We start from the raw sequence: 27,013 nt of genomic DNA, 5'->3' as shown, positions 1-27,013 counted from the left end.
TTAGTCCTTAACATGTCAGATGGTAATCAGCAAGAAATGCTTTCAATCTTAATTGTCTTCCCTATTTTTTATTTGTTTTAAAATATTAATGTGACAAGGTGTGACGGGGTTGAAGACTGTAACACATCTGAAGGGATGCATTGCCTTCAATTTGATTGATTTATTTATTTTTTGTTTGTTTTGTTTCTCTTTCATATTGTTCCCTTCTCTCTGGGTCAACATATCTGCATGGTCAACATTGTCTTTCTCCTGCAAATGTGGGTGCAATTTCTGATGTATGAAACTTTCCAGTAATACTTTCCAGCAAAGTTTAAGTGGACATATTACATCAAAAATTATATTTATAACAAAAATATTAGTTGTCATGATTTTAATTTAATTAAAATTATTAATAAATACAAAGTAAAATAAATAAAAAGTAGATACTCAACCCTGTCGCAAGTTTACATCCCCGCAACAATGTATATTGCATTAGGAATATATATTTGTGACAGGATTGAGTGTGACAGGGTTCTGTTTTTTTTACTCAAAATGGCCCCTGCTCCTCGTGTAGTGTAGGAGAGAAGACCATATATGGCAGCAATAAAATGAGTACATTGTATGTTCTTATGGATTAAAATTAAATATTGAAAAATAATTATTTTACATTTTAATTTTATGTGACGGACTTGACATTACCCTCCCTGACTATAATACATCTAAAAAATATGATTAAAAAGTATGATACTACCGACCATTTTCTGCAGCCCTATTAAAGAGACCTGAATTATTTCTGGTAAATTATGTCACATATGGGTGAAGTCTAAATTATTATGGGCGTACAATAGTTAGTGTGACAGGGTTGAGATCAGACTGAGGGACATAACTATAAAGTCTGTTTTTTTTAAATAAAAGATCTTACTTTTTTTCATAAAAATATTTTTCACAAGAAAGGAACACAAATAAATGCTTACATAATTGCTAAATATCATAGAGTAGGCACTATGCACAAACTCATTCAAGTGCCTCAGGCACATAACAGAATGCTTGGTTTAAGATGGATATAAGATATTATTTTATGTAAAAAATATTAAAATGCAATAATTATAAAGTATAAAGTATTGAGAAATGACTCTATCAATTCATTTAGGTGAAACACCACTTTAAAAACTGAATAAATCAAATTAAATGTAATGAAATGAAATGTGATAGCAAACAGCATTGCCTCTTTTTATTTTAATTTAAACATATTAATAGCCACAAAAAATGCAAGGCGTAGCCTACACACATTACAATAACACAACATTTATCAAACATCACTGCCTCTTTTCGTTTTCTTTACTGTAGGCTATACTTAACAAAACAAAATATAAAATAGGCTGCAACACTCTTTTCGTTTTCATTTAAAAAAATAAAAAATAAAACAATATGTGGTTTAGGCAATATTTCCACATAATACTCTGATTATCTTTACTGTATGTATAATACAATTAAATATGACAAAGCAAAACTCTGCCTTTTTTGTTTTGTTTTGTTAAATGTCATTTTTAATTAACAATATAAGACATTATGCAAGTATAAAGTATAAGATACTTATGTAATTGGAAATAAAGACAAATAAAACAATGACAATTACTATGATTAAGATAAGTAAATATACAACATTATGAAACTTTGTGCTCTGCCAAAACGATATGACCTGGAACAAATAATAGATTCATGAGACCAAAGATTACCTGTTAGATGTACCCAAAATGAATTGTATCCCATGTTTAACCACTACAGAGGCATCAGAGCCTGAGAGACAGTGGCAAATGTCAGAAGGACTAGCCGAGGTAAGGCTGCTCTCGGCGGGATACATGAGCACGGAGTGCCCGCTGATCGCCTGGAGCTCACATCTCCGAAATCAGCGAAGCAAACTTTCAGATAGGTGCCATCTTTATAAATAAACCACAGATTTGAGTTTTAAACGACTACATTCTCGCCTGAAATACTCTTAAAACTACATTTCGTGACACAATAACAGTAATATTTTTTTAATTATGCAGGTTTTCTCCTCTGTCATTAATACTCGCTTGTTGGTGCAAAATGCATTCTGGGATATCTGGCTGCCTCAAGTTCACACAAGTCACCTTTTGATGCATCCTCGGTAAAAGGGGCAGAGCAAGGACACATCTGGGGATTTGAACTGTACTTGGCTAGATATGAACTTTGAATTGGAGCAGTAATTGGGCAACGACTGATGATGTTTCACAAGTCCACAAGAACACAAGTACAGACAAGAACGCGTGTTGAGAACGACCCATCTCTCCCTCAGGCCTCGTATGACGGGGAAGGGAGTGGCCTTAAAATTAAAGATGAATGATGCAACATAACACCATCAGGGGTAAGTCATACTTTAGTAAAACAGTTATATTGCTGAAATACAAAATACACTGAACAGTTTTGACAGTATATGGATTGTTTGTTTAAAGGTGTTGTGCAGTCAGGTGTGATCAGTGCACATACAGTACAGCACACTGAGAGAGTAAACAGGCCAATTCAAGGACACCTTTTTCACTTTTTTTTATTTTATTGCCATAAAAAGGTATCACAGTATACACCAATATAAACATATAACTTGTTATATGCAATAATATAAAATATGAGGTTTCAAAATGTGATGGTGCAATTTCATATTTTAAGAAAAGTATACATTTTTGATGTGACCTTCATATTACAAAGTTCTGTAGAAACACCTGTGTATAGACAGTAATTGTAAGCAGAAGGCTTTTTTTCTTTGTTCACTCTACTGGATTCAATCATTTCCCAGTCACGAAACGTTTTGTCAGGCCAGCTTTAAGATAACTCAGAGCATCTTTATTGGCTTCATCGGCTACAGCTTTCCTCCTCATCTCCTCCAGCTCTCGGACCCATTCTTCTTTCCCAGTCTCCCTCACTCTGGGGATAAAGAAGTCGAGATGCTGAAGAGTGAAGGCAGAGTCTGGTTTTAATGCGATCTGAGACAAATGCTTGATGGTCTGGTAAGCTTCAGACAGAAGATTTGACTTTTGGTCCTCAATCTCCTTCAGATCTTTGTCAAGATGATCCATTATAATGGAATATATCTTGGACTGTTCTTGGGCTTTTTCATATTCTTTTTTTATAGAGTCAAACTCCATCATGACGTTCGAAATTCTGATGGCATATTTCTTGTTTTCTTTGACGTGTTTGCTGTGATGACACTTCCCTGTGCACACAGTGCAGTAACCTTTTTTCATGACTTCACATTTGCTGGGATCAGAAACCCACCAGCAGTCAAACTCATGGCAGTTTTCTTGACAGATGGTGCAGGTCGTCGCCTTCCTGTTCTTCCATGACTTGCTCTCAATGGGAACCTTCTGTTTGACTGTCTTTTTTACTTTAATGGTGAAGTTTTTACAATCATCAATCTTTTCCTTGTTTTGCATCATTGCCTCCTGAATCTGACGTTTTTCAGCTATTTTCAGCTCTTTCTCTTGAACTCGCAGCTGTAAGTTACAGATGGATGCTTCAAATTGAATGCGCTCCATCAAGACGTCTGAAGTCAACTCTAAACTTCTTCTGCTCATTTCATTCAGAGATTGAAGGAAATACTTCATGCCATTCACACTGTCTTCCCAGGCGTCTTTTTGAGCGCGAATGTGACGTTCTTTAGTGTGACGTTCTTCAGTCTGCCTGTTGTTGAACAAGAAATAAACAGGCTGGTCATTTTTGTCTCGTCTGCAGGGGATTCTAGCTTTTTTGATGCCGCAGAGGACATTTTGGGGTGGCAGACCATCAGAGTGTGTGATTAAAAACACAATGTTGTTCACAATGTCTTTTCCAAACAAAGACAGAATTGAACTGATAATGTAATGCTGTCTGTCTGAGAGACGATTCTTAGATGCTTGAGTAACGAAGCACACGGCGTCGACTTCACAAACCCCATATTTGTTTTGAAACAGCGCAGATAAATTCTCAGCAACCTCCAGATCTTTGTCCAGTCCTCTAGTGTCTCCGTAGCCTGGAGTGTCAATGATGGTGAGAGACATGGGACTCTTCATAGAAAAGACCTCAAACATGGTGATTTCAGAGGTTTGTGATTCTGCTTGATCTCCAGCTGCTTCTTCTGTGATCTCATACCACTTTTCATCCTCAAACTTCACCCCGAGTAAGTAGTTGACCATTGTGTTGATGAGAGTCGTCTTACCAGCGCCAGTCTCTCCCACCAGCAGAACAATTTTGTTTGGTTTACTGGTGTCTTTTTCCCCATAAGTCCATTTTCTTACTTTCCCATTATCATCAAGAGATTTCCTCTCTGTATGCAGACGATATAGTTTTGGAGGACCTTCGTGAATCAGAGTCGGTCTGCGTGGTGGAAGTCTTGGCTTTCTGTAAAATGCAGATGGAGGCAAATATTTCTCAAAATATTTGTGTAGCAGGTATTTAAATACCCATCATAACATACATTTTTGAGTGAGATTATGGGTAATGTAAACATTTAACTCACATTGTAATTCCTTAAAACAATTATTTTAAACAGGTAAGGCCCATCACATTATTCTGCCATTAGTTTTACATAATCATGTAAAAGGTAAAGTTTGTATACCAAACTATTATAAACTATACTAACTATACTAAAATACCAAGTTGTATTTGCAAGGGCTCATTTCCATTATTTAATTAAATTTTTTCAGAAATAAGAACATTTCTTAAGATTTTATTTATTGTTTTATATAAGGTACTTAAGTTGGAAATATAGACTACTAACTAACCCATAGCGCTAGTATGCTAGTGTTTTATTCTGAATTCAGTATCTATGTTCCATCAAAGACTATAGAATACCCTTAAAAGGACTTTGGTTCCATTAACCAATATGTGTTGTTCCCCTTCAGGAAATCACGCTGTGTCAGAGAACGCTTTGGGAATGCCCCTGTGTTCCCACGCTCTGAAACATGTTTAATCCGTCTTACGGAATTCAGGGTGATGTCACCGACGGGGATGTCGTAGCGACCAGGAAGTATAAAAGCACGTACGGTGGAAACAGCGGCAGCTTCTGTTGTTCAGTAAGCACTCTATGTGTGTCACGTCATATTTATTGTTGTACACCCTGTTGCAATCTTATAATGGCGAAGTCTGGCAAGAGTTTTGAGTCTGACAAGCAGCGTTTCAGGCTGTGTGTGCCTCCCTGCCCAAGTTTCATCACGGGTGGTGATACACACAGTTTGTGCGTTGCTTGTTTGGGAGCGGAGCACGCTCGGTCAGCTCTCTAGGGACTCTCGATGCGGACACTCTGCTACTGGAGAGCACTCTTTGAGGAGGGTGCTCTCGCTAGCGTTCCCCGCGGTTCGGGTCCCACCTCTGCCGAGGCAGAGCGGCGCCTTAAATCGTCGGGTTCGCAGATGGATCTGGCAGAGAGAATGGAGATGGACACGTCCTTTTCTTCTTCACCTGCCAGATGTAGTGCTCACTCTCAGGGGATGGAAGCACGTTCTGAAATGGTTTCTTCCACCCCGGGAGAGGGCTCGACACTCGTGTTGTCTTCCTCTGAGGGCGGGGGTGATGCGAGCGCCGAACGAGATGAGTCTGTGGACTTGCCACCACAGTCTGTCTTGTTTGAGGAGCTGTTGGAGGTGGTGACTAGAGCTGTGGGTAAATTAAATATATGGCATATTGACTGGCCAACAGAGAAAGAGCATCAGGAGCATCCTAAAAGCAAGCTTGATGAACGCTTTCTGTGCTCGAAGTCACCACCTCCACGCCGAGGTCTGCCGTTTTTTCCCAATCTGCACACTGAGGAATCTAGATTGTGGAATAAGCCATACTCAGCCTGCCTCTTCAATCCCGATGTTTCTCCCTATTCTAATGTGTTAGTGATGATGATAATGGGGGGGGTGGTCTTCGAAGGAGATGACTAGTCAGAGGACCATCATTTTCAATAAAAAGACTTCGGCCAAGAGGTCCTGACATAAGGGTGTGCGGATATCTGAGGGCAGGTCCCTCTGGGGAACAGCGGTTCACACATCAACATACGGTGTCCGTGCCCTCAGGAGATCGTTCCGTTAACCCTGCCACCCCCGGTGCTTCAGGGCACAGCGGTCTTCAGCGAGTGTACCTCTCAGTCACCGTTCAGAAATGTAGCAGTGCTGAGAGGCTCGCTACCTCCAAGGAGGTCTCTAGAGCAGCTAGATCGGCTGCCCGTCCTCCGCTTCAGGGCACTTAGCTAGCAGCTCTAAATATACCAGAGGCCAGTCTAAAAATACTGGTTCCCTTAGTACATAATCTGGCAGCGTGGAAGCTTCTGCCAAATGTGTCTCATTGGGTCCTGCACACTGTAGAAAGAGGCTACAAGATTCAGTCTGGGGTGTTTCCACCTCTATTCAATGGGGTTTCCCACTCTAGTGGGCCCCGAGCAGGCTCTGGTCATGGAACACGAAGTAGACACTCTCTTGAGGAAGGAGGCCATCGAGGTGGTCCCTCCTCTTGACAGAGAGTCCGGGTTCTACAGCCGGTACTTCATCGTTCCGAAGAAGGATGGGGGGTTACGTCCGATTTTAGATCTGCGTTTGTTGAACCGCTCAGTCATGCGACTCAACTTCAGAATGCTCACGATCAAACAGGTCGTGTCTCAAATCAGGTCCGAGGACTGGTTTGTGACGATAGATCTCAAGGATGCATATTTCCATATATCCTTTCTTTCTCAACACAGGAAGTTACTGAGGTTTGCTTTTTGGGGCAAAGCGTAACAATATCGGGTTCTTCCGTTCCGTCTGGCACTCTCACCCTGCACTTTCACCAAGTGTGTGGATGCTGCTCTAGATCCTCTGGGACTCCAGGGCATCTGCATACTGAATTACATTGACGATTGGTTGATACTAGCTCAATCATGGCAGATAGCAGTTCGGCATTGAGATGTCATTCTCGCTCACATGAAAGAGTTGGGGTTAAGGCTAAACGCAAAGAAAAGTGTGCTTTCTCCAGTACAGAGGACTGGACAGTTATCTGGGTTTAGTGTGGGATTTGACCACGATGCAGGTACATCTGTCTCCTGCTCGGATCGATCCTCACGTTAAGAGAGTGAGAGAATGCCAGTCACTCACTGTGAAGCCTTAGTGTGGGATTTGACCACGATGCAGGTACATCTGTCTCCTGCTCGGATCGAGTCGATCCTCACGTTAAGAGAGTGAGAGAATGCCAGTCACTCACTGTGAAGCAGTTCCAGAAACTGGTTGGTGCTGCATCCAACGTGATACCTTTTGGCCTGCTGTACATGAGACCCTTGCAGTGGTGGCTCAGGACCAATGGGTTTTCTCCGAAGGGCAACCCACTTCGCATGATCAAGGTCATGCGGTGATGCTTATGTGCCTTAGACATGTGGAAGAAACCTTGGTTCCTGTCACAAGGCCCCGTGTCATGTCGTTGTGTAATGCTTACAACGGATGCCTCCCTCATGCGTTGGGGAGCAGTCATGAATCCGCTCCGCCCAGGGTCTGTGGGAAGGTCCCCATCTCATATGGCACCAACTGCCTGGAGATGCTGGCCGTGTTTCGAGCACTGAAACAATTTCTTCCAGACCTGAGAGGCCATCATGTGCTTGTTCGCACAGACAACACATCAGTGGTCTCTTACATCAACCGCCAGGGGGGTCTGCGCTCATGCCCCCTTTTATAGGCTGGCGCTCCAGATCCTTCTGTGGGCTCAGGGGAAACTGCTCTCCTTGAGGGCAGTGTACATCCCTGGGCACCTCAGTCAGGGAGCAGACATCCTGTCGAGGCAGGGGCTGAGGCCCATTGAATGGAATCTCCACACTGAGGTGGTGGAGCAGATTTGGAAGAAGTTTGGTCGAGCCCAGGTAGACTTGTTTGCATCTAGAGAGACCTCACAATGTCCCCTCTGGTTCTCTCTGACTCATTCCGCTGCACTGGGGCGGAATTTCTGTGAGAGAGATTTGCCACAGTGTTATCCTCCTCCACTTTAAATGTATACGTGGCTGCTATTGCTGCTCACCATGCCCATGTGGGCGAGCAGTCTCTGGGGAGGAACCCGTTGGTGACATGTTTCTTCCTGGGGACCAGGAGGCTGAGGCCTCTGGTACACCCAAGGATGCCTTCTTGGGATTTGGCTGTGGTTTTAGAGGCCCTTTCGAAAGCTTCCTTTGAACCCCTGGAAGAGGTTTCTCTGAGATTTCTTACAGTTAAGACTACTAGCCATCTCTTCCCTGAAGAGAGTCAGTGACCTGCAGTCCCTGTCAGTGGCCCCATCATGTCTCGAGTTTGCGCCTGGTATGGCGAGAACTTTTCTGTACCCCAGGCCCAAAGGTGCCCTCTGTTGTTCCACGGCCAGTCGTTCTACAGGCATTCTGTCCTCCTCCCTTTGTGACCCTGACCAGGAACAGCTTAATTGTGTCTGTCCAGTGCGAGCATCCAGTGCCCTGTGGAGGAAGGGACCAGTTATTTGTATGCTATGGTCCTTATAAGAAGGGTCTTCCTGTGAACAGGCAGACACTCAGCAGGTGGATAGTGGATGCTATCATTACTTCATTCGAGTCTTCTGGTCTCCCCTTACCACTGGGGTTCAGGGCTCATCCCACTAGAATTGTGGTGGTGTCCAAGGCCTTCTCATCAGGTGTGTCGATGCATGATATACCTGACCTTCGTCTATAGCATTGACCTTGATGCCACTCCTGGCTCCTCAGTTCTCTCAGCCTATCTGTGCTGTTCCACACTGGAAAGGCATTTGTCAGTATGGTGGCGTGGGTATACTTGTTCTCAAAGCATTCATAGACGCAGCACAAATTCCTGAAGGGGAACGTCCCAAGTTACATATGTAACACTAGTTCCCCGAGGGAACGAGACTCTGTGTCTCGTTGCCATACTTCCTGCCTGCCTGTGAGCGCTTCCTTCTCAATTCAGAAGCTGCCACTGTCTCCACCACACGTGCTTTTATACTTCCTGGTCGCTACGTCATCTCCGCCGGTGACGTCACCCAGGATTCCCTAGGACGGATTACACACGTTTCATAGCATGGGAACACAGGGGCGTTTCCAAAGCATTCTCCGACGCAGCGTCTCGTTCCCTTGGGGAACGTCTAGGTTACTTGTGTAACCCTCGTTCCCTGAAGGAGGGAACGGAGACGTTACGTCAGTGACTGACGAATTGGGATCTCGCCCGATAGCCCAATTACCTTCGAGTGTTAACTAAACAAGCCAATGACAGTTGGCGTGCGTGTTTCGCCACGCGCACCCCGCCCCACAGCGCGGGTATAAAAGGAGAGCGCGTGCAAACGCACATCAGTTTTTCGCTGAGGAGCCGAGACTACGTGCCCCGGCCGTACAGCGGTGGTACAGCACCGTCTCCGTTCCCTCCTTCAGGGAACGAGGGTTACACAAGTAACCTAGACGTTCCCATTCCGTCAGTCACGTTCTACGTTACGTCAGTGACTGACGAATTGGGATCCGTATGGAAAACGCCACTATTGCTGACCCCTCCAGTGCCCTGCGGAAGCCGGCAAATCCCTCCACACCAGCTGGGGCGGAAGATAGGACGGCGGCTAGGTAGAGGTGTCCGCCACTGCTGTTCCATACAGTGGTACATTGGATAACACTGGGAAAGCGCGTCCTTCGCCAGCAGGACCGCGATCTCTGCACGCAAGACAGGAGCATCTTTGTCCGCACAGAGGTGAACCGAATGCCCCTGAATTTGGGCGGGCGCCGAGCGAACTGGACCCCGCCCTGTCCGAGGACCCAGCACACTCGTCCGGAAGCACCAGGTGGTGCGATATGCTTGAGGAATGAGAGGCCCGCGGAGACGTACTGCTTTTAAATTAACCAGAGATTATCACTGGATTTTCAACACAAATGTGCTGTTTTTAACACTTTAATAATATATTTAATAAATTATAGCCTATAACTTTGGCATATATTATCCTGTTTGTTGTTGTTGTTTTTTTTATTAGTGACATAATTAGTGGTGTAAGACAGTAGCTTTACTCCTAAGTATATCAACACATTTTTCTATTTGGTGCAAAGACCATTCAGTCTATCAGATGGTGCCATAAAAACATTTCAACCAATGGAATGATGCTCCTTCATTTGATAAATTTTCTGTCTAGTTTTGTCCCTTTAAAGATAGACCACCTGATCAGGACCAGTATATGAGTATTGGATTGTTATAAAATTGATTCATAGTTCAGTATCACTAGAGAATATATACAATCATTTAGGAATTCATAAAATAATAATAATAATAATAGTATGAATTTAGCTTTCCAAAATGCACATGAATTTCAACTCACTGGACACTCATGGTGATCACTGGACTAAATGTCTTCCTCACAAAAGAACTTTGCCTTCACTCTGCAGTCTGTTAACACGGGCACAAACAAAAAAAACTTAAATTACTTTGAGTAATGTTTTTTTTTAATGTAAAGTTCTGTGTTGTTTATTTAACATATAAGCAATTATTATATTTAATGATTTAAACATAAAAAACATATATTTGAGGAATATTATTCCATATTTTTAGAGACAAAATTTAGCTATTAAACAAATATAAATAAATATTCTTACACAGCAGTCTCTGCGTTGAGTGTCTGGCTGAAATGCCAGCTTTGGTGGAAATACTGGTTTATTTAACAAGTCCCTCCCAGCCAAATGTGCATTCTAATATCTGAATAGCTTATGAATAAAATGGCGGGGAAAACACATGGTTGCCTGCTGGTAGAAATTGCTAATGCTGGTAATGGACGGCTGTAACTAATTAATTAAAACACTGACCATATGTTTTGTATCATGCATACAGATATGTATATGCATTTTTGTTGAAGTAATGTTCATAGAAATAATTAGGAATCTGTAAAGTGCTGATACTTTAAATAAATAAATATGTGTGTGCTCATGCTACCAGTTGTTACATCTGCTTTCATGGCCATTTTTATGATTGTTTTGTATGTTTTTGTAATACATAGCAATTCGTTTTACAAAGCTGTCGAGCGGGAGGGTGTAGGCGGGGTTTATCTGTGACATCTTGACTTTCTGGGCTGCTGAAACAAATAGAGAAAAGTTATGTAACCACAACCACAGTTGTGTGTTTTCTTTTTAGCTGGAAGCTGAAAAATGCAACTGTACGAGTGACATCAAACTATCTCTGTGAGTTACAGGAAACAAACTAATCTTTGTTATCTGACCTTTGTACTTTAAAGTTGAACAATAATGTTTATCTACATAAAAAAAAAACGTACACCTAAAGAAATACTGATTATGATTATGATCATATGAGACTGATTTAGTCAAGTGGTTTTATTCTTGAAAAAAACATTTTACAATAATTTCCTTCAAATAATGCAAAACAAATATTAGTTGCACTGATAAAAATGATTCTGTGGTGAAGTAAATGCTACAGGAAAAAACAAATGTAATTTGTATATGAAAAAGTTAGTTCAGCCAATAATTAAAAAAAAGTAAATTATATACTGGTACTCAGTTTAATCTTGTAGAAGTTAAAGCGTAAATATAAACACTGTAAAATTAAGTAAAACCTACTCAACTTTTCAGATATCATGCCCCGTTTTCCAGCTGTATTTCCACTGTTTTATCATTGCTTTTGTTAGGTTTAGTTGCTTGTGATTTTGTTACATCTGGAGTTCATTTTCTACTCAAAATGACAGATTTATGCCCAGAAATGAACTACAGAATGTTACGGTCAATGTGTATTGTGTACCAAGTTTTAAAGTCTCTGTGTTCAGATGAGGGCTGCATTAGTAATTATGTAGATATGGTGTTTACATGATATCTATTGCAGTATTTACTTACATGTTTCTAAGTAGCATACACTTTAAAAGCATGGCTTAATTAGGTGCTATATTAAGTAAAATCAAAGTATTATCAAGTAAACTTTGACTAAGTAAAAACTACTCAAACTTTTTACCAAGCTAAAGTTATTTATTGTCTTTGTTAAATGTACTTAACTTAGGTAAGTATATTTTATTCTATAATTCTATATGTGAAATTTATATAATTATGCAATATTTACTTGATTTCTTTATGAATGTTAAGTTTAAGTTTAAGTAGATTGTTAGAGCAGTAGCAGTAAAATTCACTTAAAATGTGTTAGTACAAAATGTTTCTTTTTCAGTGATGTTGATTTAAACAAGCTGACATCTGAACTGTCTGTGCAGGTTTTCTGTAGATGTTCCTGTAGATGTTCCCCTGAAAGACCCTTAAGCATCAAAATGAGAGTTCTTTGGGGAGCCAAAAAAGCTTATTCTGTGGCATTGCTGTGAAAAACACTTTTTGAAACCTGTATTTTATTTTATTTTTACCTTTAAGAAAAACATAACAGACAAGTCTAATCACATTTGTTCATTTCCTACTAAGGAACATTTTTGTCAGGCCAGCTTTAAGATAACTCATGGCATCTTTATTTGCTTCTTCAGCTTCAGCGTTTCCCCTCATCTCCTCCAGCTCTCGGGCCCAGTTTTCTTTCCCAGCCTCCCTCACTCTGGGGATGAAGAAGTCCAGATGCTGAAGAGTGAAGGCAGAGTCTGGTTTTAACGCGATCTGAGACAGATTCTTGATGGTCCTGTAAGCATTGAACAGAAGCATTGACTTATGGGTTTCAATCTCTTGCAGGTCTTTGTCAACATCATCCATTACAGCTGAAAACCTGTTGGTTTGTTCTTGGGCTTTTTTATTTTCCCTTCTTGTAGAGTCATATTCTATAATTTTGCTTGAGGTTCTGATGACATATTTCTTGTTTTCTTTGACGTGTTTGCTGTGGTGACACTTCCCTGAACACACGGTGCAGAATCCGTCTTTCATGACTTCACATTTGCTAGGATTTGCACCCCACCAGCAGTCAAACTCATGGCAGTTTTCCTCACAGACGGTGCAGGTCGTCGCCTTCCTGTGCTTCCATGACTTGCTCTCAATGGGAACCTTCATTTTGACAGGCTTTTTGATTTTAATGGCAAAGTTTTTACAATCTTCAATCTTTTCCTTGTTTTGCATCATTGCCTCCTGAATCTGAAGTTGTTCAGCCTTTTTTAGCTCCTTTTCTTGAACTCGCAGCTGTAAGTTGCAGATAGTTGCTTCAAAATGAATGCGCTCAATCAGGACGTCCGAAGTCAGCTCTAAACTTCTTCTGCTCATTTCATTCAGAGACTGAAGGAATTGCTTTATCTCTTCCATGCTGTCTTCCCAGGCATCTCTTTGAGCACGAATGTGACGTTCTCTAGTGTGACGTTCATCAGCCTGACGGTTGTTGAATGAGAAATAAACAGGTTGGCCACTTTTGTCTCGTCTGCAGGGGATTTGAGCTTTATTAAATAATAGTATGAATTTAGCTTTCCAAAATGCACATGAATTTCAACTCACTGGACACTCATGGTGATCACTGGACTAAATGTCTTCCTCACAGAAGAACTTTGCCTTCACTCTGCAGTCTGTTAACACGGGCACAAACAAAAAAAACTTAAATTACTTTGAGTAATGTTTTTTTTAATGTAAAGTTCTGTGTTGTTTATTTAACATATAAGCAATTATTATATTTAATGATTTAAACATAAAAAACATATATTTGAGGAATATTATTCCATATTTTTAGAGACAAAATTTAGCTATTAAACAAATATAAATAAATATTCTTACACAGCAGTCTCTGCGTTGAGTGTCTGGCTGAAATGCCAGCTTTGGTGGAAATACTGGTTTATTTAACAAGTCCCTCCCAGCCAAATGTGCATTCTAATATCTGAATAGCTTATGAATAAAATGGCGGGGAAAACACATGGTTGCCTGCTGGTAGAAATTGCTAATGCTGGTAATGGACGGCTGTAACTAATTAATTAAAACACTGACCATATGTTTTGTATCATGCATACAGATATGTATATGCATTTTTGTTGAAGTAATGTTCATAGAAATAATTAGGAATCTGTAAAGTGCTGATACTTTAAATAAATAAATATGTGTGTGCTCATGCTACCAGTTGTTACATCTGCTTTCATGGCCATTTTTATGATTGTTTTGTATGTTTTTGTAATACATAGCAATTCGTTTTACAAAGCTGTCGAGCGGGAGAGTGTAGGCGGGGTTTATCTGTGACATCTTGACTTTCTGGGCTGCTGAAACAAATAGAGAAAAGTTATGTAACCACAACCACAGTTGTGTGTTTTCTTTTTAGCTGGAAGCTGAAAAATGCAACTGTACGAGTGACATCAAACTATCTCTGTGAGTTACAGGAAACAAACTAATCTTTGTTATCTGACCTTTGTACTTTAAAGTTGAACAATAATGTTTATCTACATAAAAAAAAAACGTACACCTAAAGAAATACTGTTTATGATTATGATCATATGAGACTGATTTAGTCAAGTGGTTTTATTCTTGAAAAAAACATTTTACAATAATTTCCTTCAAATAATGCAAAACAAATATTAGTTGCACTGATAAAAATGATTCTGTGGTGAAGTAAATGCTACAGGAAAAAACAAATGTAATTTGTATATGAAAAAGTTAGTTCAGCCAATAATTAAAAAAAAGTAAATTATATACTGGTACTCAGTTTAATCTTGTAGAAGTTAAAGCGTAAATATAAACACTGTAAAATTAAGTAAAACCTACTCAACTTTTCAGATATCATGCCCCGTTTTCCAGCTGTATTTCCACTGTTTTATCATTGCTTTTGTTAGGTTTAGTTGCTTGTGATTTTGTTACATCTGGAGTTCATTTTCTACTCAAAATGACAGATTTATGCCCAGAAATGAACTACAGAATGTTACGGTCAATGTGTATTGTGTACCAAGTTTTAAAGTCTCTGTGTTCAGATGAGGGCTGCATTAGTAATTATGTAGATATGGTGTTTACATGATATCTATTGCAGTATTTACTTACATGTTTCTAAGTAGCATACACTTTAAAAGCATGGCTTAATTAGGTGCTATATTAAGTAAAATCAAAGTATTATCAAGTAAACTTTGACTAAGTAAAAACTACTCAAACTTTTTACCAAGCTAAAGTTATTTATTGTCTTTGTTAAATGTACTTAACTTAGGTAAGTATATTTTATTCTATAATTATATATGTGAAATTTATATAATTATGCAATATTTACTTGATTTCTTTATGAATGTTAAGTTTAAGTTTAAGTAGATTGTTAGAGCAGTAGCAGTAAAATTCACTTAAAATGTGTTAGTACAAAATGTTTCTTTTTCAGTGATGTTGATTTAAACAAGCTGACATCTGAACTGTCTGTGCAGGTTTTCTGTAGATGTTCCTGTAGATGTTCCCCTGAAAGACCCTTAAGCATCAAAATGAGAGTTCTTTGGGGAGCCAAAAAAGCTTATTCTGTGGCATTGCTGTGAAAAACACTTTTTGAAACCTGTATTTTATTTTATTTTTACCTTTAAGAAAAACATAACAGACAAGTCTAATCACATTTGTTCATTTCCTACTAAGGAACATTTTTGTCAGGCCAGCTTTAAGATAACTCATGGCATCTTTATTTGCTTCTTCAGCTTCAGCGTTTCCCCTCATCTCCTCCAGCTCTCGGGCCCAGTTTTCTTTCCCAGCCTCCCTCACTCTGGGGATGAAGAAGTCCAGATGCTGAAGAGTGAAGGCAGAGTCTGGTTTTAACGCGATCTGAGACAGATTCTTGATGGTCCTGTAAGCATTGAACAGAAGCATTGACTTATGGGTTTCAATCTCTTGCAGGTCTTTGTCAACATCATCCATTACAGCTGAAAACCTGTTGGTTTGTTCTTGGGCTTTTTTATTTTCCCTTCTTGTAGAGTCATATTCTATAATTTTGCTTGAGGTTCTGATGACATATTTCTTGTTTTCTTTGACGTGTTTGCTGTGGTGACACTTCCCTGAACACACGGTGCAGAATCCGTCTTTCATGACTTCACATTTGCTAGGATTTGCACCCCACCAGCAGTCAAACTCATGGCAGTTTTCCTCACAGACGGTGCAGGTCGTCGCCTTCCTGTGCTTCCATGACTTGCTCTCAATGGGAACCTTCATTTTGACAGGCTTTTTGATTTTAATGGCAAAGTTTTTACAATCTTCAATCTTTTCCTTGTTTTGCATCATTGCCTCCTGAATCTGAAGTTGTTCAGCCTTTTTTAGCTCCTTTTCTTGAACTCGCAGCTGTAAGTTGCAGATAGTTGCTTCAAAATGAATGCGCTCAATCAGGACGTCCGAAGTCAGCTCTAAACTTCTTCTGCTCATTTCATTCAGAGACTGAAGGAATTGCTTTATCTCTTCCATGCTGTCTTCCCAGGCATCTCTTTGAGCACGAATGTGACGTTCTCTAGTGTGACGTTCATCAGCCTGACGGTTGTTGAATGAGAAATAAACAGGTTGGCCACTTTTGTCTCGTCTGCAGGGGATTCTAGCTTTATTAATGGCACCGAGGACGTTTTTGGGTGGCAGACCATCAGAATGTGTGATTAAAAACACAATGTTGTTCACAATGTCTTTTCCAAACAAAGACAGAATTGAACTGATAATGTAATGCTGTCTGTCTGAGAGGCGATTCTTAGATGCTTGAGTCATGAAGCACACGGCGTCAACTTCACGAACTCCATCACTGCTCTGAAACAGAGTGGCTAAATTCTCAGCAACTTCCAGATCTTTGTCCAGTCCTCTAGTGTCTCCGTAGCCTGGAGTATCAATGATGGTGAGAGACATGGGACTATTTACAGGAAAGACCTCATACATGGTGATTTCAGAGGTCTGTGATTCTGATTGGTCTCCGGCTGCTGCTTCTGTGATTTCATACCATATTTCATTCTCAAACTTCACATTCAGTAAGTAGTTGACCATTGTGTTGATGATGGTGGTCTTGCCAACGCCAGTCTCCCCCACCAGCAGAATGATTTTGTTTGGTTTACTATTATCTTTTATCCCGCAAGTCCATTTTCTGACTTTTCCATATTCATCAAGAACTTTTTTCTCTGTAAGTAGATAATATCGTTTTGGAGGACCTTGATGAATCAGAGTTGATCTGCATGGTGAAGGACTTGGCTGTCTATAAAATACAGAGACAAATGTTTCTCAGAATAATTGTACAGCATGAGTAGAAATGCTCATTAATAAACAGACATTTTTTTGTGTGAGATTGTCAATTTGATTGCCACATTTCACAATTATACTTTTAAAGCAGCTTGACAGAGTTTCATTATGTCAATGCTTAAAGGCACAATATGTAAGATTTTCGTGATAAAATATCCAAAAACTACCTGCACAGTGTGATATATTCCATGTAGTTGTGTACTTACGTTAACCCAAAAGTTCCCAAGGATTTTTAAATGTTTAAATAAGTTTTAAATAATGGCTCGTCCCTGGTCATTGTCGCTTATCAATGACGTAATATCCACATATTCTCAGTTATCGCTTGTAGAAACTACACACGGACACAAATGCTGCTGTACATTTAAACTAAATCCATTACGTCTGTCGCGAATAAAATGAAAATTAAATGAAAAGTGTTGTCCGCAGCATTCAATTTAGATCTGCTCAATGTTGCGGTGGAGAAGAATTGTTGAATAAAGTTGTTATTTTTGTTTTATTTGTGCAAAAAAAGTATTCTTGTAGCTTCATAACATTATGGTTGAGCCACTGAAGCCACATGGACTATTTTAATGATGTTCTTTCTGGACCTGGGAACATTTCAGTTGTGTTGCTGTCTATGGGAGGGTCCGAGAGCTCTCAGATTATATCAAAAATATCTTTGTTCACAAATATGAATTTGTGTTCCAAAGATGAACGGAGGTCTTACGGGTTTTGAATGACATGAGAGTGAGTAATTAATGACAGAATTTAAATTTTTGGGTGAACTATCCCTTTAATGAAGAAAAATGTCTTAGGTTACGTATGTAACCATGGTTCCCTGAGTAGGGAACGAGACACTGCGTCCTCTAAGGGTCGCTATGGGGAATGCCTCGTCGTGACCCGTGTCTGAAGCATACATTCAAAAAACACCAACAACACGTTGGCCGGCGACAGCCCATGACGTCACTACCGGTGCGACTATAGTACAAATAGGCACCAAGAGAATACGTCATTCACTTCTTTGTCTGAAGCTTGCATCCGAAGCATGGCAGGAAACCTAGAGGACACAGTGTTTCGTTCCCTACTCAGGGAACCATGGTTACATACATAACCTAAGACATTCCATTTCAAGTTAACTTCGAACTGCGTCCTCTAGGGGTCGCTATGGGGAACGGTATACCCACGCCACCATGCTGAGGGGAGTGCATGCCAGAAACCATGGCGAGCACTAAGTACCAACTCTACCATAGCCATGGGAGTTGCCCCTGGGACGTTAAGATAGCTGTCAGTGACATTATCCCCTATGGCCAAAGGCCTAGGTTACATATCCCAAAAAACTTACCTGTTAGGGCCAGAACTCCTGGGCCCTGGGTAGATCTCACGGCTTGGAATCAGGAATAGATTAATTTAAGGGAATACCACCAAGAGCCTAGAATCATACTAAGTCTTGGCCTGTCACACAGGGGCTACCGCTTGCCCTGCATATGCTGAAGGAACTGTCTCAACAGACCACTAGTAGCAACACCCTGTTAAAAGTTGGTATCCAGAGGATACATAGGTGGAGTGGTGCCCAAGGTGGAACCGGGGCTTAACCAGGTCAAGAAAGGGCACGAAGTTGCCACGCGAAGCCCTCACCATACAGGGTTTTAGAAAGAACGCAAAGTACTAGCGTGCAAACTTACCACAGTGTGGATTTTAGAAACTGTACAAAGACTTGCTCACTTACCATGACATGGATTTTAAAGATATCATTCTAAAGGGCCCTCGTGGAACAGCTAGCAGTAAGTTACTTAGCTGAGGGAGCAACATACCCAGTTCTCAATCGAGAGGGGGGCTCGACCTACAGCATGTTCCAATGCTGGAATGGCTAGTAGTAAGTTACCTTAGCTGAGGAAGCACAACACCCAGCTCTCAATGAGAGGGGGCTCAGCCTACAGCACGATCGTTAGAAATCAGAAGGGTAAGCATACTGCAAGCTAGCCAAAACTCAGCGCATCAGAGAGGCGGAGGGAGGACCTAGTTCGCCTGATGCTGCTGGTTCCAGGTGCTCTGGGAAAAACAGAGAACTCAACTCTCACATGAGAGGAAAACTCTGAAAAGGAGTAGCGTGCTCATAGGCAGCCCTTTGATAAAACGGAGCGAGGAATCCAACTCCTCAGAAAGGGAGAGAATTTTCAAACGCTTGAAAGAAAGCACCATGCTCACAATAACCCTCAATGGTGACGGGGGGACGATGCTTCAAAAGTGTGTCAACAGAGACACACTGGTTGAGTGGAGCCCAAGGTACTGGGGTCTAAAAAAACTCAGAGAAAGGGAACGAGGCTAATAACGCGTAACCCTTACCATACAGGATTTCAGAAAGTGCACACAGTCTAACGTGCACACTTCCAACTATGCGGATTTTAGAAAGTGTGAAAAGTGCTCAGCATGCCCACTTACCACTATGTGGATTTTAGAAAGTGCGCAAAGTGTTCAGCGTGCATACTTACCACCATATGGATTTCAGAAAGTGCACAAAGCTTAGCTTGTGCACTTACCATTGCATGGATTTAAGAGCTTCCCAAGCATCTGTTCACAGATACCCGGAAGTACTGAGCCAAACGGGAGAGGCAAGCTCAAATACAACCCTCTAAGGCAAGGGGGGGGTTTTCTCTGAATTGTGGGGACTTTCCATAGACTTCTGTTTGTTGCTGCCGTGTGGTTTCAGTTTGAGCTCCGTCAAGTTAATTCTTTGTCATCCCATTTTTATCTTAAAATCAATTTTATACACCATCCTTTTCAGTTCTATAACGTGTGAATATATCTCCTATCGTATTCTACAACAAAAACAATCAGAGCGCTTTGTTAGCACTAGTTCTATTTTTGACTTCCGAGTCCGCTATTAGCATATAGCCCACTAGCATCGACAGCGGGGTTGCCGCTAATCTCGCTTACACTAATACTCTATTCACACACATTACCATCGTTTTACTCACTGTTACTTGCTTTAATGGCGGATGTGTGTCTACCTTTGAGTGCAGGTGAGGACACGTTCGAGCTGCATTCGGTGCAGGTCGAGCTGGAGGCCGTGGAGAAGCAGTTCAGTTTCTGAACCGCGGGAAGCAGATGGCTGCCCCTCTTTCCTCGAAAAGAGAGATAAACGAGAGCGAAGCTTTTTCATTGAAAAACGCTCGCAGTGAATGCATATTGCCCCCTCGAGGACATCGCGTGTGCGCTCTTCGCCCAAACAAACAGTGCATAGATCGTGTGTGTCATCAGGTGTCAAATAACGACAACACGGATGCACACATCCTCTAAACACTTTGCTAGTACTCGCCATAATGATAGGAATAGACATCGCTCTTACCACGGGATGCACGCTTCAAACAAAACAGTCAGTGAAGACGAAGAAGAGAATGACGTGTTCTCCCTGCGCCTAGTTATACTATAGTCGCACCGGTAGTGACGTCATGGGCTGTCGCCGGCCAACTTGTTGTTGGTGTTTTTTGAATATATGCTTCCGACATGGGTCACGACGAGGTGTTCCCCATAGCGACCCCTAGAGGATGCAGTTCGAAGTTCCCTTGAAAGGGAACCTCAGTTGATCTCAGCCTCTTTATGCTAGTAAAGCATATAATATGAACTTCTGTCCTTTGCTAGATGTGGTGCATGGGCTATTAGGTAAGTTTTCTTAACCACATTAAGACATCCTGTTAGAAGGCATCTTCATTTGTGTTCATTGTTTGTATTCATGTATATTTGTTTTTGTTTTGTTTTTTTCCGAAAATAACCAATACGAAATATCCAGTGTTGAAGATGATTTGTTAATGTTAACTCTGTTGTCTGTGGTCTGCATTTCCATTTTTTAATACATGTTTTTGTTTTGGGACAGATAAATAAACAATTGACCAACAAAATAGATTGGTACACTTATACATATATCATTTCTGATTGAGCCCATGTTAACAGACCGTGATGTCACAATTGATAAAATTCACTTTACAGGCCAAATGAAAAATGTAGATGCAATCACTAGAAAATTTAGAGTTAGAGAGGTCTGACATTTTTTTAAGTGATTTCAACACAAATATGCTTTTTTATTTTCTATTTTTATCAAAATGATATTACTACTCACTGTCTTAGAATTCAGTGATATAATTAGTGGCGTGAGAAATCAGTATTACCAATAATGTCTATATGTATGTATTTATTTACTTGTTTGTTTGTTTGTTTGACCATTCCGTCCATCAAATGACACCAAAAACAATTGTTACACATCATTTTTTATATTTTCTATTTTTATCAAAATGATATTACTACTCACTGTCTTAGAATTCAGTGATATAATTAGTGGCGTGAGAAATCAGTATTACCAATAATGTCTATATGTATGTATTTATTTACTTGTTTGTTTGTTTGTTTGACCATTCCGTCCATCAAATGACACCAAAAACAATTGTTACACATCATTTTTTAAATTACATTTGTATTTACTTATTTTTATTTTATTTTATTTAAATTTGTATTTACCCTTCTATAGAAAGCAGGTTGATTTCAGCTTACCTGGAATTCATGGTGATCACCGGACTAAAGGTTTTCACCTCACAGAAGAACTTCGCCTGTCTGTTTACAGCAAAACAATTCATTACTTTATTGAGTGATATGATATTTTATAATTGTAAAATTCTGTATTATGTATTAATTTATTGAAGTGTTACAGCAGAAGTGTGGAATATTTTTTACAGTCACAACATTTTTGAGAGACACAATTTAGCTATTAAGCAAATATAAACATATATTCTTACACAGCAGCCTCTGCGTTGAGTGTCTGGATGAAATGTCAGCTTTAATGGAAATACTGGTTTGTTTAACAAGCCTAACAGGCTGAAGTCACTCCCAAGAAAATGGGCAAGTTGGCTTTCAATAAAATGATAGGATCAGCACATTTATGTGTGCATGCTGCATTTTTTTTATTTTTTTGTAATGCTTGCAACTGAAAGATTTGTTGTTGCATTAAAACAAGCTGTCAATATGTCTTTCTAACTCGAAGCTGAAAAATGCGACTGGACGAGTGACATCAAGCTATCTCTGAGAGTTACAGTAAACACTCTCTGTGCTCACACGAAAACACACTCATCTCTGATGTCTGACCTTTGTAATAATTAAAGGTGCACAAGCATGTTTCTCTACATTAAAAAAGCTAGATGTATGCCTGAAAAAATAAGAAGTGTATAATTTAGCATTTACAGTATGATCTAAATTCACATGAGAGAAATGCATTGGCTAAAACCGCTTTGCTCAAATTACTTTCAAACTTAAAATAGATTTTAGATATGCTGATTTAAGCATTCTGACCTAATTTTTGTATGAAATATGTGTAATAATCATTTAAAATATGCAACCTGTCTGTTTTGAAGAAACATGGTTACTGAGTCCAGGAAGTTAAGTGTAACATTATTTCAACGATATTTTTAGAGAAAACTGGTTACACAAGATTATTTCAGAAAAAATCCAAATGTGTCATCAGTGAAGATATGACACTGGTTAGAGTAGCCGGACTAGAATATTCTAGACGAAACAAGTTTGCATGTGTATGACATTTGTGTTCGTTTGCCTGTGGCGAAATACTGAACTGCATTGTTAAAATAATAATAATTATAATGAGTTATACAAAAACCAAAGATTGTTGTAGCACATTTTACAATAAAATAATTTTGTAGTCTTTTGACTTCAGAATTGAATGTTTAATTCAATGTCTTTTTTGCAGATGATTTGTGAAATTTACTAGCAAATTCTGAAAAAAAGTTAATACACCATTTTGTCAGTAAAAATACCTTTATTTTGTGATTAAAATATCTAAAATTAAAAATTGCTTGCATGTCCGGCTCAAAATCCAGCCGTTTCTTGCTTTATAGCTCCATCTGCTGAGTGTGAGAGTGAAATGCTTTTCATTTCTTATCAGACATTGTGGACTTCATTGGTTCTAAGTTACATCTCTTACAGTTTTTAATTCCTCAAAATATATATATATATATATAAAAAAAAATTTAGTCACAATTGATAAAATTCACTTTACAGGCCAAATGAAAAATGTAGATGCAATCACTAGAAAATTTAGAGTTAGAGAGGTCTGACATTTTTTTAAGTGATTTCAACACAAATATGCTTTTTTATTTTCTATTTTTATCAAAATGATATTACTACTCACTGTCTTAGAATTCAGTGATATAATTAGTGGCGTGAGAAATCAGTATTACCAATAATGTCTATATGTATGTATTTATTTACTTGTTTGTTTGTTTGTTTGACCATTCCGTCCATCAAATGACACCAAAAACAATTGTTACACATCATTTTTTAAATTACATTTGTATTTACTTATTTTTATTTTATTTTATTTAAATTTGTATTTACCCTTCTATAGAAAGCAGGTTGATTTCAGCTTACCTGGAATTCATGGTGATCACCGGACTAAAGGTTTTCACCTCACAGAAGAACTTCGCCTGTCTGTTTACAGCAAAACAATTCATTACTTTATTGAGTGATATGATATTTTATAATTGTAAAATTCTGTATTATGTATTAATTTATTGAAGTGTTACAGCAGAAGTGTGGAATATTTTTTACAGTCACAACATTTTTGAGAGACACAATTTAGCTATTAAGCAAATATAAACATATATTCTTACACAGCAGCCTCTGCGTTGAGTGTCTGGATGAAATGTCAGCTTTAATGGAAATACTGGTTTGTTTAACAAGCCTAACAGGCTGAAGTCACTCCCAAGAAAATGGGCAAGTTGGCTTTCAATAAAATGATAGGATCAGCACATTTATGTGTGCATGCTGCATTTTTTTTATTTTTTTGTAATGCTTGCAACTGAAAGATTTGTTGTTGCATTAAAACAACATTTGTCAATAACAAGCTGTCAATATGTCTTTCTAACTCGAAGCTGAAAAATGCGACTGGACGAGTGACATCAAGCTATCTCTGAGAGTTACAGTAAACACTCTCTGTGCTTACACGAAAACACACTCATCTCTGATGTCTGACCTTTGTAATAATTAAAGGTGCACAAGCATGTTTCTCTACATTAAAAAAGCTAGATGTATGCCTGAAAAAATAAGAAGTGTATAATTTAGCATTTACAGTATGATCTAAATTCACATGAGAGAAATGCATTGGCTAAAACCGCTTTGCTCAAATTACTTTCAAACTTAAAATAGATTTTAGATATGCTGATTTAAGCATTCTGACCTAATTTTTGTATGAAATATGTGTAATAATCATTTAAAATATGCAACCTGTCTGTTTTGAAGAAACATGGTTACTGAGTCCAGGAAGTTAAGTGTAACATTATTTCAACGATATTTTTAGAGAAAACTGGTTACACAAGATTATTTCAGAAAAAATCCAAATGTGTCATCAGTGAAGATATGACACTGGTTAGAGTAGCCGGACTAGAATATTCTAGACGAAACAAGTTTGCATGTGTATGACATTTGTGTTCGTTTGCCTGTGGCGAAATACTGAACTGCATTGTTAAAATAATAATAATTATAATGAGTTATACAAAAACCAAAGATTGTTGTAGCACATTTTACAATAAAATAATTTTGTAGTCTTTTGACTTCAGAATTGAATGTTTGAATGTTTGTCTTTTTTGCAGATGATTTGTGAAATTTACTAGCAAATTCTGAAAAAAAGTTAATACACCATTTTGTCATTTTGTCAGCCTTTATTTTGTGTTTAAAATATCTAAAATTAAAAATTGCTTGCATGTCCGGCTCAAAATCCAGCCGTTTCTTGCTTTATAGCTCCATCTGCTGAGTGTGAGAGTGAAATGTTTTTCATTTCTTATCAGACATTGTGGACTTTATTGGTTCTAAGTTACATCTCTTACAGTTTTTAATTCCTCAAAATATATATATATATATAAAAAAAAATTTGTTATATATATATATTTGCAATTCCTAAGCCCTCAACATTTTATCACTACTGAAAAAGAGTAACAGCTGTGATGTGTCTACATTTAAAATTCACTGTGATTAACCAGCATCCTCTCTCTCTTTTCTTCATTGGTTGTGAGGTCTCAGTCTCACTGTCTCTCAGTGCGGGTGTGATAATATCTCAGGCTCTCTTTAGGGACGGCTGGCTTTTGCAGTCTATAATGAGTCACTGGGGGCTTTTGTGGCTCAACATGTGCGATAGATCCTCACAACACTTTTATCCAACACCAGCTGCACAGAAGAGAGGAAAAAACACAAGTGTTTTCATTTGAAACCTTCCATGGATTCACACATGCTGGAGTTTGTGTTGAGCTTGAGCTTCTGTGTTACATTTTTCATTGTCTAGACTTGCTTTAGACTTTCAGTCAATCATCCAGCAATGGTTTGAAACCACTGAGACCATGAGCTGGACAAAAGAAGATGAAGATGTTCTGCTGGTGCTGGATGGACTAGAGAAGCTAAACAAAGAGGTTGGTGGTGGATTTCTGGAACAAAATTGTGAAAGAACATCTTTTTGCTGAACATTTAGTGCCAAATCAAGGCTTTTAAATATTAAAAGCAGCCTTTAAAATCATCCATCAGCTAACACGCAAATTGGAAAAGCACACATTATACATGTCCAAGACTTCATAGAAGATTTTTTCAATGACTGACATCAACATACAGTGACACAGTAATGTATAGACACAAAATCAGAGACTTGTGAAAATCATTCCTTACTTTAATTATTGCTGCTGCACTTGTTGAAGTGTTTATTCTTAATATGAAAGACAGTCTAGATCTACAGTCTTTCTACTTTATTCATGTGCCCAGTGGCGTTCAAACGTATGCATGTTCATAGTTAATTTTTCATTGCATTTCAGATGTGTGTGATTTGCACTGTTAATAGTCAAGACACATTCCACTGATGTCATTACTGCACTGCATAATGTTTCCAAATCTAAACCGTTTAAGCATACTGTGAGTGTATATAAACTACTGTATATCTGTTTTGTGTGCTCTGTATTATTCCAGTCATACCAAATTTATCTCCAAGGATCATAGAAATATCTGCCTTTAGCAATGAGATATTCTTCACTGTAACAATAGTGCTTGATAATTTTTGTTTGTTTGTTTGTTTTGTTTTTCTAGGTTCTTGATCATATTCTTTCATGTAACTTTTTTCAGACACAAGTTAGTTTGACAGTTACACTCCAGCCTCAAGCAGACCTACACATACCTGCAAAATAAGACTCTATAAGGCTCAGATCCACCTGTAATATAATTCACAGGAGTAACTGCACGTCCCCATTACAGTCAAGCAGCCTGCAATGCGAAAATTAATGTGTGCCTTCAAGTACTAATAAGTTGTTTATATTCTCTACAACATCACCTCAGCATAAAACCTGTGCTGTGAAAATCCAAATGGTAAGGTAATATACGAGTGCAAAAGTGTTAATGAAGAAACGGTTCAGCTTCAGACTTTTTACACTGGTGAAAATAAGCACAGGATCTGCAAAACAGTACAGGATTATTTCAGATGAGGTGTGTTGAAGTACAAATTTTCACACTTATAGCCACTTTCTAATGAAGTTTTGCATCTTGCTAACTTAATACTGAGGTTTTATAATGGAGAGGAGAACTGTGACCCTGAACAAATCTAAGTTTATTAAGCTAACTGCTAATATGCTAACAAGCTGATGTTACTAGCTGAAGCTCTGAGCTTTTGTGACAATTTCAAAGATATATTAAGAATTAAATACAAAATACAAGATCTCCCTTATGAAAATTAACCATAGTTTTACTACAAATAAAAAAAAATAAAACATGGTTACTATAGTTAAAACATGGTAACCACAAATTAACCACGGTTTTGCTACACTAACCATAGTTTACCCTGTTGAAAAAACCAGCACATGCTGGTTAGGTATGTTTTGACGCTGGGATGCTGGTTTAAGCTGGTCCTTTGCTGGTTTATGCTGGTCCTTTGCTGGTTTATGCTGGTCCTTTGCTGGTTTA

General features: G+C 38.9%; 1 protein-coding gene across 2 annotated transcripts; it reads right to left on the bottom strand.

The window, feature by feature from the left end:
• Nucleotides 1–2,757: 2,757 nt before the first annotated feature.
• On the bottom strand, nucleotides 2,758–21,841 carry LOC107571161 (uncharacterized). Of its 2 annotated transcripts, XM_016257446.1 has the most exons (3): nucleotides 21,814–21,841; nucleotides 21,572–21,631; nucleotides 2,758–4,371 (listed from the first exon to the last, which is right to left on the bottom strand). In XM_016257446.1, the coding sequence occupies exons 2-3, from the start codon at nucleotides 21,580–21,582 to the stop codon at nucleotides 2,781–2,783; spliced, it is 1,602 nt and encodes a 533-aa protein (XP_016112932.1). In that variant the 5' UTR covers nucleotides 21,583–21,631; nucleotides 21,814–21,841; the 3' UTR covers nucleotides 2,758–2,780. The 2 variants fall into 2 exon arrangements, with proteins under 2 accessions (XP_016112932.1, XP_016112933.1); XM_016257447.1 differs by lacking the exons at nucleotides 21,572–21,631; nucleotides 21,814–21,841 and adding an exon at nucleotides 10,273–10,338.
• Nucleotides 21,842–27,013: the final 5,172 nt, after the last annotated feature.

This window comes from Sinocyclocheilus grahami, unplaced genomic scaffold (assembly GCF_001515645.1).
Source record: "Sinocyclocheilus grahami isolate Dianchi unplaced genomic scaffold, SAMN03320097.WGS_v1.1 scaffold1555.1, whole genome shotgun sequence".
Taxonomy (NCBI): Eukaryota; Metazoa; Chordata; class Actinopteri; order Cypriniformes; family Cyprinidae; genus Sinocyclocheilus; species Sinocyclocheilus grahami.
This window is presented reverse-complemented; position numbering and strand designations above follow the sequence as displayed.